At 31.8% G+C, this 18,693-nt stretch overlaps 1 protein-coding gene across 2 annotated transcripts in view; it reads left to right on the forward strand.

Moving 5' to 3' along the window:
* Window positions 1-14,076, forward strand: part of LOC147392951 (ABC transporter I family member 17-like) — a 48,999-nt gene extending 34,923 nt beyond the window's left edge. The window contains exons 1-4 of one of the 2 annotated variants that reach the window (XM_086456767.1): window positions 9,423-9,606; window positions 9,701-10,033; window positions 12,887-13,074; window positions 13,702-14,076. In XM_086456767.1, the coding sequence (XP_086312893.1) occupies window positions 9,591-9,606; window positions 9,701-10,033; window positions 12,887-13,074; window positions 13,702-13,953 (789 nt within the window). In that variant the 5' untranslated portion in view covers window positions 9,423-9,590 and the 3' untranslated portion in view covers window positions 13,954-14,076. Of the gene's footprint in view, window positions 1-9,422; window positions 9,607-9,700; window positions 10,034-12,886; window positions 13,075-13,701 lie in introns of those variants that run through there. The other variant, XM_086456768.1, reaches the window with a different exon arrangement.
* Window positions 14,077-18,693: the final 4,617 nt, after the last annotated feature.

Below are 18,693 nucleotides of genomic sequence, written 5' to 3' on the forward strand. Positions count from 1 at the left end.
CGAGTAAATCTCTCAAAGGAAAAATATTTTCACCTAAACCACAAATATGACTGTTGATCATGACACCAATGTTATGGTGATGACAATGATAAAATGGATGGTGATGATGACAGTTTTGGCGTTAGATTTAATTAATGTATAATAAAAAATCAAGATCAATGAGTCATGGTTTAAAAATGAGTCGTGTTACACTGTCTATGTTGAACGCTACATTCAACACTAAGCTGACGTTGTAGTGCACAAATAATCATAGATTTTTTTTCTCGAGATATAAGTTAAAAAATCAATGTTATGACAATCCAACTCAGTGTCCAACGTAAGCAATCCATCATCTGTCTTATAAAATTTTGAGGTAGGCTTGCTGTAAAAGAGGAGAGTTCACACCGCACATTGACACACATCTTTTTTATTTTAGAGTTGGGATCCCATTAGGTGTCTGTTCCTAACCAAGGTCAAGTGGCACCTCATTTTATGCCATATGGCCTTTTTCAAGACCCACTGATCGTACAGATATGTGGTCCATCCCTTGGTGAACCTACTTACCGAAACTCATAGTGGTTGATAACTTGTATCCATTAGATCTAAATTCTTGAAAACGAATTTAAATCCGACGAAAAAGAAATCATTCTTAAGACAATACTATTATCAATTGATTCACATCACCAATCAAACTGATCTTTGGGGTGTAGAATACCAAGGGATGGATCACATATCCATATGGTTAATGGGTCACCAAAAATGTCATGTGGCATAAAATGGGGTGCCACCTGATTAGAAACAAATCCTTTGTAGCACAACTATCATGTTGCACTCTCCCCACTGATGAGACTGAGAGAGCTATAATATGAAAAATTAACATCACAATCATCTTGTGATCATGATTTAGATCTAGTTTTTTTAAGCTTTTTTTGTCAGATCCACATCTTTAAAAACAAACGTCTCTAAACTCTCAAATTTTAAAGAGTAGGATTTTATTGTATGATTGATGTGGCACACTTTCAATTGTTAAAATATTGCTATAGGATAGTTGTGCTTCAAAGGCTCCGCTTTGCACATGACCTTGGTTAGAAACGAGGCATTATTGTATGTTCTAGCACTCTTTTTAGAATTGTGGCACACTCAATCGACTCTCATGACCTAAAAAGTTTAGGAACCTTAGATCTGTATGCCTCGAGATACAAAACTGCACTCCTCTATAAAAAAAAAAATGTGTCTCAATTCATAGAAATCTATGGTTTCTAAACTTGCACATCAAGGAGTCGATTGTGCCACGTGGGTAGTCAGATTATAATCACCAGTCCTTTTTTAAGTTGAAACTTGGATCAAAGATGACAATTAAAAACGGTTGTATCTAGACGCCCCTTCTCTAGTGTAGAACTCACTCTTACGCACGTGTGTGTTTGACGAAGAAACACCATCACGACATGTCTTTAACTTTGTCTCTCTCTGCAACTAATGGAAACCGACTAAAGTACTGTTTCCAACTTAAATATTCGTCCATAATTAAGTTTTGTCGTACGAATACGGATCAATTGATTGCACGAAAAGTTAGATTTTAAAATGTCCACTCATTCGTAAGGAGACCCTATTATTCTTGAACATTATTACAAGAGAGTTTATATTATTGGCATTCCGAATTTTACTAAGGCCACCCCCAGATGTATCCTATTTCTTTGGTGATCTACGTATGAATTGGGTGATGTTAGCAAAAGTTGGTGTGCGAATAGATTCTCTCTATTATACATTTATACTGACCTATCATCTCCATTTTATCCTCACAATTATCGATCTTATTCCCCTTCTCTGTTTCTTGGATTTAAATTCAAAATTTTTAACTTTTACAATTGAATTTAAAATCTAAATTTATTGGAACAATGACAAGATTGTGTGGAAATACAACCAAATTAGTGAGGATAGAAGAGTAAAAATAATACAACTAAATTATGGACAATAAAGTAAGAAAAAAGAATTGATGGAACATTATATTTTAAGAATAAACAAGAATAATGCTAAATAGAAATAAAAGGATCTAATGTATCTTCTCTCGAATTAATTGAAGATAAATGAAACAATCAGCCCAAATCAGAGTAAAGCATAAAAAAAATTGCCAGAGTACTCTACAATAAAAATTAAAGGGAAAGAATTGGTATAGAATCACAAGATCATGGTACAAGCTTGGTACATTGTTTTACTGAAAGATTCGTTCTTGATATTTTATAAGTTGACGTTCATTGGATTATTGTGATCACCTCTAAGACTATGTTAATTCGTTTCTACTAGTTCAAACCATGAAATCGGTACAAAGTTAATCAATTCGTGGTACGATTCGTACTAGGTTCGCCAAAACAAGTGAACCACTTACCCACTGAATTTTGGTTGGGTTCGACGAACCCACCAATTTGGTTCAGCGAACCAAACATTTTTTTTAATTGGTCATATTTAAATTTTAGAACTTGTATAATTGAATTATATATATGCACAAGCGAACCAAGTTAGCAAATCGATCTAAGAAACCAAAAACGAATTTTCACTACCTACCCCTACAAACCAGGTTCATTTTAGATTGACGAACCACAAACTCTGAATTTGAATTCGAAACGCTCGAACTGAAGTACCAGGTAACATAACTCCAAGATTCAACGAATCACTCCTTGTTTTATCTATATTGTCAAATGAAGAATATGTGAGCTCCAAAATAGTAATGTAAACCAAATGTAGAGAAAGATCGATAGAAAAATGAATTGAAGTGATTGAGGAGTCAAATCTATTGATCAATAAAGAGAAAGAATGAGTATATCAATCGAATTTTCATGTGTGATGGAATTTGTATCAGAATCTATGCTAAAATCAAGGAGATAGGGACAATTTAAATAGACTTTAATGACCAACGACCACTTAGTCCCAGTGTAGCATGTGCCCCTCCTAGCACCATATTTAAATAATGAACAATATGTGTCCCAACTCCCAACCAAAAACATGGTCATTATATAGTACCCAGCTATAGGCCCACCTCCTGTCATGCGCACATATATAGTTGATATACTATTTTAGCCCATATTTGATGAGTCATCTCTTATATATTCAACTAAAGAAAATTGAATAAAAATAATTTTTATTTAAAAATAAGTTCCCTTATTCATCTCTTCTTCTCCATACACCAAGGGACTACAACATTCAATTTTTTCAAATTAGTAGTCCCATCCCCTGATCAAAAGTGGATCTAAACAGGATCACATGAATTGCAACAAGATGTGAGTTAGATTATAATGCTTCATGTCAAAGTACCATATTGGTAGGCCTATTGAATTCAATTATGTCTACACTCGCATGATATGATGTTTCGGTGGAGCTACAAATCCTTTTTTTTTTTTTTAAATGGCACTCTCATGAACTTGTGTGCTGCCATTTACCTTTATGAACCTAGACCTTAGATCAATTTTTATTTTTATTTTTGATGATGGGGTGTCCGAACTTACGTCCAATTAGGGGTATGGAAAGAGTCAAAACCGGAGCCAAGGCATATGGGTCCCATACATCACATGCGCCGAGTAAGTGAGTGTGTGCCTCTGCAGGAGGCCCCAAGGAAATATTGCTCATATTGGGTATCGAAATCACAACCTATAGACTCTCACCGCTTATTGGATCCGAAATTGCCATTAAGCCACCCACTCGGGGTTTTAGATCAAATTTATGTCATCTAATTCGTCCGTCTCACAGTTCAATATTTAACACAAAAAAGTAATTTCATAATAGGCATTTAAGCATTTATGTTGGTATTAGAGAGAATGTTAGTATCTAAGGAGAATGTAATCAGTTTGAAAATAGAAGAGTATCGTAGAGCTATTAGTTGTTTTCCAAAATAGGGGGATCTAACTTCCATATAAACAACTACCGTGGCCATTCGGTCATCACGGTAGTGAAGGTCGATGGGAGACTAACTAGAGGAGGCACCAATGTGCAAAGTTAGGTTAAGGGTATCAATTGAGCACAATGGCCCGTTAGCTCGACTTGGTTAGGTTAAAAAACAAAGGTTAGTGCCTTCATATTGAGCCCGCAAAGATAGGTCAAGTTCAATAATTTTCAGCCTGTCAAATTTGGATTGGATAGGGCATAATATTGCTCAATCCGAACCAGTCCAACTCGTTGTTATATCTTATGGATATATTAATATTGTATATAATTAGATGATTTTTTTTCCTACTAAAACTTAAATAAAAGTATAATTTATTTATATAATTATAATTTAACTCTCATATATAGATAATATAGCTTAAATAAGACATCGGCTTTCAAATTTACTATTTGCTGTTTACCTTACAAATCTTTTAATTTCAAATGGTTAATTTCTTGGTTAAACTATTTTAACTTATTCAATCTCATCTTAAACTCATCATCTTTAACATCTTATAAACCCTTGTAGTTTCTATCCGAAAATACATCATGTACTTATTTGGAAATTGTATCTTGTTTTTTAGGTTTGAAGGTTGAAGGATTCCTAATGATTTCTCTCTCAAGAAATTTAGGTAAAGTCGGATCCAATTTTAATGAATACAAAAAATTTGAATATGATCTTAGTTAGTAGGATCCGAATTAGATTCAAATTTGGGTCCAAATAAAAAAGAATTGAATTCAAATATATGGATATACTAAGGTTTGATCTTTTAAACCCTATCTAAGTCCATTAATATTCTTTATAAGTATTATAATGACTTTCTCACGAACTCATCAAGTTTGATTCCAGCTAAATAATAGAACAACGTTAGTGTTATAACGTATTAGGGTTTGTGGGCGCCTACAGGACATGCATCCTCTTTGGGGCTAGGGGGGTAAAAAAGAATAAAGATGTGGGGGTGCAAACTAACTTTCGAAGCAAAATGGAACTTATCTTTGTACAAATTGTCATTCAAAATATATTGAAAAAAGAAGAAATATGACAAACAATTAAGTTGGTGGTGTATTGTTGAGAAAAGGCGGCAGATGAAAGTTAATATATAAAGTTGAAAGGGTACTTATGAATAAATGTAGAAGAGAAAAGGCAATGAAATTAGAGAGATGAAAACATAAAGTTGTTGGAAAGAAAATAAAATAGGAAGGGTATTATTGGAAAAGAGGTAAGAGGAAAGACAATAAAGTTGGATGGGTGGAAAAGAGAAGAAACCCAACGACAATAAAGTTGGTGAGGAATTAATGGAAGGGAAAATTACTAGGAAAAAATATATATCAATTATAATTATTAAAAAATTTAAAAAAAAATTGAAATTTTAAAAAGTAAAAAACATGGTAGTTCGATTGTCAATTTTCAAGTGGACCAAAATACCCTCTTGAAACTTGACGGTCCAACCTCTGATTTTCCAAAGTAAATATATATTGAATTATATATAATATTAAATACAATATATATATTATGATATAAAATAAATATATATTAAATTATGTTAATTATAAATTATAATATATAATAATAATAAATTTTATATTATAAAGTATATAAAGTGAATATACATTAAATTATAGGTGGTGGTTCATGGGACAACAATTGTGACCAAAATCTATGACTATGATTTTGATTTATATGGCTTAAAAGTTTCTAAGAGTATGTTTAATTGCATGGAAAGTCACTTTCCATGGAATTTGAAATCCATGGAAAATTAGTTGTGGAAAATAGGTAGGGTTGGAAAATCAAATTCCATTGTTTGATTTCACATGGATAAAATCATGGAAAAATATGAGAAAAAAGAAGAAGAGGAGAAGGAGGAAGAGGGAGGGGGGAGGATGTGGCGGCAACGGTGGCGGCGGCAACGATGGTGGCCACGACGGAGGCGACGGTGGCGACCACGACGGCGACGACGGTGGCGGCCACGACGACGATGACGGTGACGGTGGTGACGAAGGTAGGTGAGGAAGATGGGGGGAGAACATGGTGGTAGTGGTGGCGGATGAGGTGAGGGATAGAAAAGAAGGAGAAGAAGAAAAAGAAGAAAAGAGATAGAAGGTGGTCGGCGACGGAGCCGATGGTGATGACGACGACGACGAGGTTAGTGTAATGGTGATGGTGGTGGTGATAGTGGTGGTAGTAGTGGTGGTGGTGGTGGTGGTGGTGGTGGTAAGGAAGAATTGATGATGAAAAATATGGGTGGATTTCATTTTTCCACCCATATGGGTGGGAAAGTAAAATCCATGATTTAGTGGACGTTTTGAATGGGGTGGAAAATGAATTCCATTTCCATGTGCAATCAAACACTTGAAAAATGTCATTTTCCATGGAAATTGATTTTCCACCCTATTTTCCATGTGCAATCAAACATACCCTAAATGGGTTGATTTTTTTATATGTGAGGATGATCTCCTCACCATAGTGATCATCTCCACCAAAAATCAGCTCATTCCAAAACTTTTGACCCCATCAAAAGTGATTTACAAAAAAATAAATGGTCCACGATTCTTCAACTCGTAAACTTGGGTTGGAAGTTTCGGAATGAGCTGATTTTTGGTGATGATGCTCTCCTTACCATAGAGATAATCCTCACAATTTTTCTTCCCATGAACCGTTCCCTAAATTATATTATAAATTATATATAATATAATATCTATTTATTTTAATTTTAATAATATTTATATTATTATAGTAATCATATTTATTTATTTTATAATTATATAATGTTTATAATATCTTTTTTATTATTTAAATATTATATCAAAATAATAATTGTTCATTTTTAATAATAGTATTATAGTATCTTATATTATTTTAAAATAAGAATTATAAATTTTTAATAGTTTTTATTTTTTATATTATAATAATAATAATTTATATTATAATTATTTTATTCTTATGTTTTGTGAATCAAGATTAATGATGACAGTTGTTATTGCGAGAGGCGGAACCCCTACTAGGGGCCATGGACCCCACAAAATATCATTTTATATATAGATTGTATAGTGATAGAACTAAATTAAGTGGGAATATTTTCACCATTAAATTTAATTTTAATGAAAATTCTTTGGGAGTTCAATAATTGTCCATTTTTCAAATTCTTGGATCTAGGCTAAAAGTATTTATTATATATATATATAATTTTTTAAATTTTAATTTTTTTCACCAAATCTAAAGGGTTGTAGTGTTGGATTGCCAATTTTGTAATTCATTTGAATTCAAAAATCTCGAGTAAGATTTGAAATCTTATCGAGTTAGTGAGAAAGTGATTCTTTATTTATATACCTACACGTGCAGTCGTGGCCCACATGCACAAGTGTTATAGGCTAATTTTTAATTTAAAATATTAATTTAAAGGTTTTTAACTTTTTGACATTACATAGAGAAAAAGCTTTTTTTTATTGTAATTTTGAAAACTTAACCAACAAGATCATAGGATCCTATGGTTGCAATTATCTTGGTTTTTTTTTATTTATTTCAAAATGACCCCCTTTAAATGTAAAGATGGGGGCATATGTAATATCCAAAATTTGTAACTCCTCTTTTTCTATAAATATATTTCATTAATTGATAAGATATTTTTATTTTATTAATTGGTGAGAGGGGTGTCATTATTATTTTATAAAACTTGTAGAAATCTCACAATTCTCAATTTCTCGTCTAATTTGTGTAGCTATCCCTTCTCTTTTAACTTTATCAATGAGAAACCCTACCTACGATTCTATTTTCTTGCTTAGATCAACTACTTTTATATATATATAATTTTTCAAATTTTATTTTCACACTTAGTTCCCACCTGCAAGTGAACTTTTACGGATTCACCCCTGTTTATTACACTCCAACTTTTAATTATTACACCCCCAATATTTTAAATTAGTTATCACATGTTACAAAGGTTTGACACCTCAACTTTTTCAAAGGTTTTAACTGTAACTTTTATATTAATAATAATAATATAAGATTGATAATTACATATATTATCAACATTATTTATTGTAGATGCTAAAATTTGCTCTACCTTGACATACTCCTCCTCCCAATCTTTCCCCGCTTAGACCTGCAATGGATCCACTTTTACAATCAAGTTAGAATCAATGTTTTCTTTTAAGAGTCTTTTTTTATTTCTCTCCGAACATTTTTTTTACTCATGAGTTGACCCCCTCCTTTTATCGGAGTCCTCCTCTCTTACCTTTATTGGATCACTTCCTTGAGTTGACTTAGAGTAGTTTACTTACTCTCTGATTGCCAACGGCAGGGGTGGTTGTAACTACCCTGATAACCCTGGAGTAATTATAATTGATCTGCCAGGGTATGGGTTGTCATATCAGTCAATCAATGATACATTTGTCAAATTCGTCTTACCAACCTATACTAATTTGCGATATCCATGGAGTCTGTCATTCGAGCTACTTGATGGGTCAGCATTACGAGCTACGTGTCTATGCATCTGAGGATTTCCCTCCACATTTATTATATTAATAATTATTATTTGTAGCTATTATACTTACAAATAATATTGATAATTACATATATTATTTATTATATTTTATTATCTGTAACTATTATTATGTTAATAATAATTAGTTTGAATTATTAGATTAATAATGTAATATTGATAATTACGTATATTATCAATACGATTTGTTATATTAATAATTATTTGTAACTATTATTATATTAATAATTATAATTATTATATTAAAAAAAAAATTTATTAATACTTACAAATAATAAGAATTATTATTTTTTCATAATTTTCCTTTTAAATAAGGGAAAATTATTACAAAAATAATATATTATTTTATTATTATTATCAAAGAATTACTAATTTTAATGTATTTTTAAGAATATAATAAAAATAAAATAAAATTTTAAAATATTAATTAGTGGTGATCCAATCATTGGTTTTCATTAAAAATAAGTGGTTGGAGAACGGGGAGTGTAGTTGGTATGAAAATCGGTCAAATCACCACTTTTCCTAGTCAAAAGGGTATTTCGATCATTTTAAATAATTAACCTTGAAAACCGATGATTGGACCATCAGGTTTTTAGTTTTTTGAAAATTTTAAAAAAGATTAAAAAACTATTTTCTAATAATCTTCTCTTAATGAAAAGGGGAAGAAATAGAAATGCAATAAAATTAAGGATATCCGCGAAAGGTGGAGAAAAGAAAAGGCAAAAGTTACTATTTGCGTGAAGAAATATTAGAAGGGAAGAAAGAGCCCCTCATGTTTTAAAATGAGATATTCTATTGCCACACCAACTCTTAATTAAAGCACACCAATTCATACGAAAGACTTGGCACACATCCTGGGTCCTCTTAGTAAACGTTGATGTGGCAATAGAAACTATCATTCTTGTACCCATTGGGAATTTCAAAAGTAAACATGCCCAATTCAGTATTTTCACTTTGACAAGTTTCTAAATAAAGTAACTCTGAAAAGGTCTTATAAGTTGAAAGGAACGTGTCAGTCTTACACGAGAACGTTACGATCAAAAAAAAACGGTGCCATCTAGGTGCCCCTCTCTCTGGTGTAGTACTCGTCTCTACATCTCACCATCTTTCCACCACCTTATCAAACTATAACTGCATGTGTTTGGTTCAGAATCACCACCACCACCACCACCCCATCTCTCTCTCTCTCTCTCTCAACAAATGGATGCCCATTCAGGTAATTTTCAAATCCCAAATTTATTTATTATTATTTTTATCTTCTCTCTTTGTTTGAAATCTCTTTCTTGTTGTCTAAATGTATATGTATGTAGATGACTTGCGAGAGCATTTAATAGTTGATGTGGAGGAACAAGAAGCAGAAAAAGAACCGAAACCGAAATTTCGGGTACATGAGTTGACGAAAGTTTCGGAGACCGGAATGGTCATATTGAATCGGGTGTGTGTTGATATACCCAAAGGTATGATAATTGGAATCATTGGGCCGAGTGGTAGTGGAAAATCAACGCTTTTGAGAGCTCTAAATCGTTTATGGGAGCCATCAGTGGGGACAGTGTTTATGGACGGTCAGGATATTTGTGATCTTGATGTTCTCAGCCTCCGCTGTAAAGTAGGAATGCTGTTCCAACTTCCCGTTCTCTTCGAAGGTAATGTCATCATAGAGATGATTCTGTACTCCATGGAGTTGCTTGCAAACTGATTCTGCTATCTTTTGTGTGCCACGTCTCTCAATATCTGGACGCTAATCCCTAGGAAACATATACATATCTTTAGGGAACCTCCACTGGTCTTAGATCCATAGCTTAGTTGGTTTCCTCACACATTGAAACTCTAACGTGGTGTGGGTCTCCATCAGAGTGCGTGTTTGTTTGGGATTAAATGTAAATTTCTTAGGGATCAGTTTTGATCTTATAGAAATTAATACACTTTTTCCTAGAGATACATTTTTCTTGGGAATCTCTAACATCCCAAATGGTTATGTTTTCTAGACCTAGATGTTCGAGTCTAAGAGTTAAGAGATCATCTAGGGTCTGTTTGATATCAGAGACTTATTTTTCAATCGAACACGGATTCCATAGGAAAATGATCATCATGGGAAAAGAATATCACCCTTAATTTATGATAGTTTTAAAAATCGTCTGAGTCCACTTGAAATTCAATTGAGTTGACTCAACTCAATTGGATTCAAAGTGATTCGGTCCTAAAATTTGATGGAACATATTAATAAGTATTTAAGAATTTTTTAAATTACTTATTTTTTTTTCAAGAATTTACTAGAACTTTTTTATTATATAATTTTTGTTTATCAAATTCTATAAAATATAAAGGGTGGTTTAAGATATTTTTAAATTAATAAATGGTTAAACTTTAGTTTGAAAAAGAAAAAATATTTTTCTGAATAAGTTATTTATTTATATTTACATCATTTTACTCCATTTTTTTTTCCGTTAACGTTAGAGATATGTAGCGTTTGATTTCTAATATTGGCAAAATAATTAGATTTAAAATCTTCCCAAATAAATCTATTATGTCTCATGTAACAATGAAATACACTCTGTTTTACTAATCATAAGAAACTTTCCCTACTAAATTAGTAAAAAAAGTTTTCTGACCACATCACCTTATGGCATCCAAAAATATGATCTGATGTCTCATGGTTTTAAAGGACAAAACTCTACAAACTTTGAAAAGAAAATTATTTTTCACCGTTGAACTTAATTTACGGTTGTGTGACTTTATATTTTATTTTTTGTGGTGGAAATGAAACTTATTTTTTCAAATTAAATATTAGAATTTTATTAAAAAGGTTATATATGGATTGGTCAGGTATGACGTATGCCTATTTACAAATGGGTTGGGTTTGGGTTTAAGTTTTTGATATGATTATTAAATGGGTTGGGTTTGGGTTTGGTAAATTTTCTTAATACCCTTTCAACTTGACCCATTGCCACTCAAGCATTACAATCAGTGAGTCTCGAAGAATTAAAGACTTGTAACATATCAGAGTCCCGTCCTATTTATGAAATTGTTGACCGAGTTGATGAAAATTCGACCCAACCCACTGAAGTTAGTATTTTTAGGGATCAACTAATTGCACACCACTAATTAATTGATGGTTGCAACCAATCTAAAAAAATCTTTTTTTTTATAACCTCTATTTTAACCTCTTGCTTGCACTTGAATTCGTAACCTTTATTTTTACTTGTAGTTTTATATTCTTTGCTCGTGTTTTGTAATTGATTTTGCTTTTGTTCTCTTTGACTTCAACTTACTTAAGGTACTGATTTTCTAATCTTTATTTAAAAATTAATATGAACATGTATATTTCAAGGGAATGTTAATTTGTAAACATGGTTTTGAAACAATAAAATATTTCTTGCAAAATTAGTAAACCAACAACAATTTTTGTGGACATAATTGAGGAAGAACAATTTTAAAAACAAGAGTAACATTTTTTAAATTATTTTTGAAATGTAATCATCCAAATGGAGTGCAAGGGAGAATTTTTAAGTGATGGAGTGCAATTGATAATGTATGGTGTGCAACTAGTCGGTCCCCATTTTTAATATAAAATTATTTAGTTTTAATGATTTAGAAGGAAAAAAAAAAAAAAGAGTAACATTTTTTAAATTATTTTTGGAGTGTAATCATCCAAATGGAGTGCAAGGGGGAATTTTTAAGTGATTGAGTGCAATTGATAATGTTTGGTGTGCAACTACTCGGTCTCTATTTTTAATATAAAATAATTTAATTTTAATGATTTAGAATTTTAAATGTTTATAACCTATCAAAAAGTATTATTTTTTCACTAAGCATGTGAACACTAATAGAAAAACAATCATAATTTATTTTTGAGATTCTATTGGCTCATCAAATTTTGCTAATGCCACCCCAATTCATTTGTTAATCACTAAAGAATTAGTACACACTTGGAGTGGCATTAGCAAAAGTTGGTGTGGCAATAGCAGCTCTCTTTTACCTCCTTGCAAAATTGATGACATTAGGTTTACTCCCTTGATTGAAAATCAATGTTACTTTTTGTTCATGATCTAAGATGAATTTTTTTTTTTTTTTTTTTTCAAATTTTGACTTAGTAATTTAAGTTTCAGAAGGACATTTTGAAAAAAAAAATTCAAAGTTTCATCATTAAATCATCAACAAAATCAACCTTGACTTTCGAACAACGGGGTTAATCTAATATATAACTAATTTCATTGGGTATAACTAACTTAACTTACTTGATATAAATATATATTAACAAATAATTTTAAATTTGTTTGACTCATTCGAGACAAGATGACTTGATGCGTTAACTCGCTATTGAAATCATTCTCCAAACGACAAAATGCCATGTGATACATTATCATGGGCCCAATTACTCATTAATATCAGGTCCATACATATTAGATGAAGTGAGCAACACATAATGGTAGGTCTGATGGATTAATTTGCATCCATATATTATTTGATTATCTTATTTAAAAGTCCTCATCTTGTAGGCACGGTCGCAGACAATTTACGTTATGGACCACAATTAAGAGGTAAGAAGTTAACAGACATGGAGGTGTCGAAGCTACTCAGCCTCGTCCATCTTGACTCATCCTTCGCCACCAGAAATGGTGGCGAATTATCTGTGGGTGAAGCTCAGCGTGTCGCGCTTGCTAGGACCCTGGCCAATGACCCTGAGGTACATGCACTGACCTTATATTATCGTTTTAGTTAGGGCTGTCCATAGGAGGGCTTGGGCTGGGCCCTAAAGAATTCAAGTTTTTACAATAACTTTTTGGGTGTTTGGAGATTACAGACCAACCCAAATATGATAGGCTGGAAATTATTGAGCCTACCCCTACCCTTGTGGGCTCAATATGAAGGCTCTAGCCCTGTTTGGTTGGGTAGGCCGGGTCGGGCCAGCGGGCTCAATTGACAGCCCTAGTTTTAGCTCCTGAATTGATTATTATGGGTGTCAATGAGCTGGGCCAGGGCTCAGATTTTGATAATTTTTTGGTGAATTAGACACACCTCCCCTCCACTTCGATGAATATTTGAAATACCCCCGTGTTTTCAAGTTCCCGATATCCCTCTTGACTTTAGTTTTCTTTAGAAACTATTATAATGACATAAATACCAAATTGACAATCCAACACTACAGCCCTCTAGATTACATGTAAAAAAAATTCTGCAAAATATGCCGAGCATACAATTCAACATTCAAGCTTGTGTGGCCGCATTGGCTCTTGAAACGAATACATATGATCCATGTGACATTATGTTTATTTATTGCTCTCTTTTTTTATATATATAATTCCATTTGAAGGTTTTGTTGCTGGATGAACCAACAAGTGCATTGGATCCAATATCGATGCAAAACATAGAGAACACGATTGTAAAGTTGAAGATCGATCGTGGCATGACGATGGTCATGGTCTCTCACAGCATAAAGCAAATCCAAAGGATAGCTGACATAGTGTGCCTTCTTGTGAACGGCGAGATCGTTGAGGTTTTGAAATCAGACCATCTCTCCCAAGCGAATCATCCCATGGCCCAGATGTTCCTTCAACTTAGTTAATGATTAGTTTTTTTTCTATAGTCGAAGTCTATCACTTAGGTGATATAGTTTTTAAGAGCAGTATTGAACTTTATTAAGATTAATAAATAAATAAAATTAGAAGGTGGCACATGTTTTAACAAAGGGGTAGGATTGACATTTCCTCTCAAGAAACAAACCTCTAAAACTAAAATTTCGAGAGCTACTATTAGCACCGCAACATTTACTTATAACACCCCAATTTCTTAAATTATTTCACTCCATATAAAGATTAAAACACACTCTTCAAACATTATAAAAGTTTGGCTCAAATTATAATCTCAACATTATAACACTCGTTCAAACAATTTTAGTATTTGCTTACAATTATGAATAAGTTCATGTAAAATGGTAGACCCCAAAAATAGAAATCTAATCCAAATTTTTTTTTTTTTTTTTTAAATGATAGAGCTTCTATTGGCACCCCAACTTTTACTTATTTACACTTATTTTCTTAATTTTTAATTGGCGTGTAATAAGTAAAAGTTGGGGTGCCAATAGCAGCTCTCTTATTTCTTTTGATAGTTGTAAGTTTTCTTAGGTGAATATGTTGTTCTTGAAGACATTTGGGAATTTTCATGGGCCAAGGAGAAACAGTATCCATAGTCAACCTTTAATCCAAAAATATAGCAGATCCACTGTTTTATATATAGATGATGCCCATTCAGACTTTTATGATCAGTGCTATCAAACCTTGAAGCTAAGACCAAGCCCAACATGATTGATGGTTGGGTCGGGCTTTAAATTGACTGAAGCTAATTAATCAGGCCTCGAAGTCCTAACCCAAACTTGTACCATTTAATTGTCCAGGCGAACTAAATTAAAAATCACCTTAAGTCCAATCCCGGACTAGGGAGCAATCATTCTGGCCTATTTATGGGCCCCAGAGTTCAAATATATATTTTTATATATGTCTATAACTATAGTCATTAAAATTAGGAAAAATTACTTAAAGGACACTTGTGGAGGGGCTTCTTTCTAAATAGTCCCTAAGTTTTCGATCGTCTCTTAAAGTCCATTTAGTAAGCTTTTCTTTTCTTAACAGTCCCTGGACATCATCTCCCACATTTCTCATGATTGAATGCCCTAATCGTTCGAACTCATTGTTTTCATCCAAAAAAATTTGGATTTTTGGCATCTCAATCGAGTTTCGAAGACTCCATTCTGTTGTAAAGGATTTAAAAAGGAGAAAAGAAGTCATTTTTAAGGGGTTTTTTTTTTTTTTTTTTTTTTTTTTTTTTTCACTTTTTCCTTAGTTTTCAAATGAAAATCAATCAAGAATAGTTCTTTTGGGTAGAAATCATCTAAACAAGTCATTATCTCAAGTTTTTAATCAATCTTTCCATGTATTTTAGTCGAAAAAATTCGAAAATTAAAAATGGGTGAATTTTAACAAGGTCAAGTTCACCACTTTTTATTTAAAAAGTGGTGAACTTGACGGTAAATAGTGGTGAGTGTGACAGTAAATAAAGAGCATCAAGTTCAACAGTAAATATAAGTGGTGAACTCGACAGTAAATAAAAAGCGGTGAGTTCGCCAATAATGAGGGACCATTTAGAAAAAGAAAAGTTTACTAAACGTCCTTCCAGGCTACTGTCGAAAATTTAGGGATTGTTTAGTAAAAAGTCCCTCCGTGAGGGTCCTTAAAGTAATTTTCCCTAAAAATTATGATGTAAGTTATCGACTAAGGGCAGGCTGGCTAATGGGCTTAGCTTCAAAATCCAAGGCCAGCACTAAACATGAATTGAGCCAAGCTCAACCTGACTCAATTATTAAATAGAACAAATAGCGATGTTCACATTAGATCAATAACAAGGCCAAGACAAACTCCGGCCCATTGATAACCCTAAAACTCAGTAACTCATGTTTTTGATAGAAATACCCTTATCTATAATTTCTCTAATAAACCCTTGAAATTTTATTTTCTAAATTGTAATGTCTTCCCTCTCAACATTTTATACCATCTCTCTCTCTCTCTCTCTCTCTCTCTCTCTCTCTCTCTCTCTCTATATATATATATATATATATATATATATATATATATATATATATATATATATATCATGTTCGATTGCCGATCTATCAAAGATTTTCATCAAAGGCAATCATTTTCTTCTATTTCTATTATTTTTTTGAATCATTTATATATTCTTATAACCTTAATACATTTTTTGTTCATAGTTATCTAAATGGAAAGTGATAACAATTTTTTTTTTCACAGAATTTATAAGATTTTGTTCATAAAATTTACCCAGTGTCAAACCTCGACACTGGAATATGTTATAGAGTCAAGGCTCAAGGTAACTATTGTCGAGGTTCGACGCTATGGACATTTTTTACTTACAAAAATTTTATTGGACAATTTCATCGAGGTTCGACCATAGGTATCGTTGAACCTTGACGCTATAATACATTTCAACGTCTAGGTTCAACACTGGGTAAATTTTATGACCAAATCAAAAAAATTTCGTGAAACTAAATTTTTTTTATATACCATTTTTCATTTTTAGAACTATAGACGGTAAATATATCAAGATTATAAAATGACTTCAAAAAAATGAAAGAAATAAATAAGAACTACAAGGTTCACTATTGTTCCTCAAATCTATAGTTTCTTCAGTAAACTCCAATGGCTTTTTGGTAGAGAGAACATATCTCTCTTTGTTTTAATGGTATAAAATGTTGAGAGGGAGGAAATTCAAGATAGAAGATTATTTTTAAGGATTTAATAGAGAAATTGTAGGTGAGGGCATTTCTATTAAAAATCACGAGTTATTATAGTAAATAACCTTATTTTGAGTATTCAAAAAAAAGTGACCATTTTTTAGCATTGCCATAAACGTATGGAATTTTTATGCTAAATGTCCAAGGATTAATTGAAAATTATTAACTATGGATTGATTTTTTTTTTTTTTTTGTTGTTGTTATTTCTCAGTTATATCGTGGATGTGAATTCACTCTATTTTTTAGCGTGTCCTCTTTTCGTTGAAAGCTTGCACTTGATTTCCTGTCTTGTGATCACACCCTACAAATAAATCAATAAAACCTAGTGTAGAATAATTACGTTCTTTAAGAAAAATTGTATATCTTTGCCTTTGAAAACCCTTTTGGTCCTATTATTTTGATTTTGTCGGGATTACTTCCATTCATAAAATGGAAATCATTGTATGTTTCCCTTATGAGAATTAACTTCACAAGGATGGTTTTGTGCATGTTGGGCAAACTTCGATATTTTACAATGCTTTCTCATTTAAATCAGATTTTCCTAGCATGAATATTCTTATTTCTCGAAAACCTATTGCTTTTTGGACTTGGGATGACGTAGGGTTTTTTTTTGCTTCATCGGTTATAACAAGAGTCATCCCAAAGGGTTGATTTCTTATAAATTAGGATTCATGTTGTGATTAAAAAAATTTATAACTATTTTGAAAATTCAAATAGATCATTTAATTTTATATGATACTTTAGTATTTATTATGTTGTAATTTTTGTGTGTATGGTTTAAATATTAAGGTGATTTTGAAGACAACATAATAAAAGATATTTTTGTAATTTTAGAAAATTAACTAAAGTGGTTACAAGAATCGTGGGACTTTAATTTTATATTGAAGGGTCTTTTGTAATTTAAAATAATAATCAAGGGAATTGGGAAGATATCATAATAAAGGCTTATTTTTATAATTTTATAAAACTAACTAACATAGTTCTAGCAGTCGTCGCGAGATTATAATTGTATTTTCTTTGATAAAATTGACCATTATAATAATAAGATAAAATGTAAATGTGGGGGGCATTTTTTGTTTTCCAAATTTCGATGCCAACAAACACTTATTCCACCTTCTATAATTATAATAATAAAAGTTGATACGAAGCTCCGCTCTTTAATTGTATGATGGCTTTCAATCTCAAGCAATTTCCTAAAAAATATATCTCCAAATATATATATATATATATATTTCAATTCTAATTGGGTACCTTAAATCCATTATAAAGCTCTTGTCGTAAACTTTTAAATATTTTTCCTAACTATCTTTATTTAATTGTAAATTTATATATACATTTTTATGTCGTGCAATTGTCTTGTATTCTATTTTCTTTTTAGAGTTATTAAAAAGGAAATTATATGATGTTTTCTTAAAGGATTTTTTCTATTTGTTTGGGAGACAGTCACATTTTAGCAACTCACAATTTTATAAATAAAGGTCTTTAGGATTGTAAAACCAAGTAAATGAAGAAAATAGTGATTGTTCTTGATATGTTCATGGACATAAGCTCACTGTCGAACAACATAAATTTTTGCTCTTTGTGTGTGATTATTATTATTTTTTTGGTCTTTTTTTTGCTATGTTGTTTCACAAATTAGTATCAAAGCCAATCGAGTTCATACAAAAAGTTAGTACAGATCGACAATGTTTTTTAAGATCACACTTTTTTTTTTCATTTGGGGGTTTAATACAATGACAATGAAGAGTTCGAACATGAAATTTGAGGTTGAAAGATTCGATGGGAATGACAGTTTCAATTTGTAGTAAAGAAGATAAAGAACGTCTTGGTTCAACAAAACCTAGCTAAGGTATTAAAATGGAAGTCCAATCAACCAAAAAATAAGACAGTAGCACATTGGAAAGACATCGAGGTGAGAATGATTAGCACTATTCGACTTTATTTTGGAGATGATCGTGAGGTGGTTCCTATGATTCAAGGGGACAAGTCAAGGTCCCT

Source organism: Akebia trifoliata, chromosome 10, assembly GCF_017979445.1.
Source record: "Akebia trifoliata isolate Shusen 1 chromosome 10, ASM1797944v1, whole genome shotgun sequence".
Lineage (NCBI taxonomy): Eukaryota > Viridiplantae > Streptophyta > Magnoliopsida > Ranunculales > Lardizabalaceae > Akebia > Akebia trifoliata.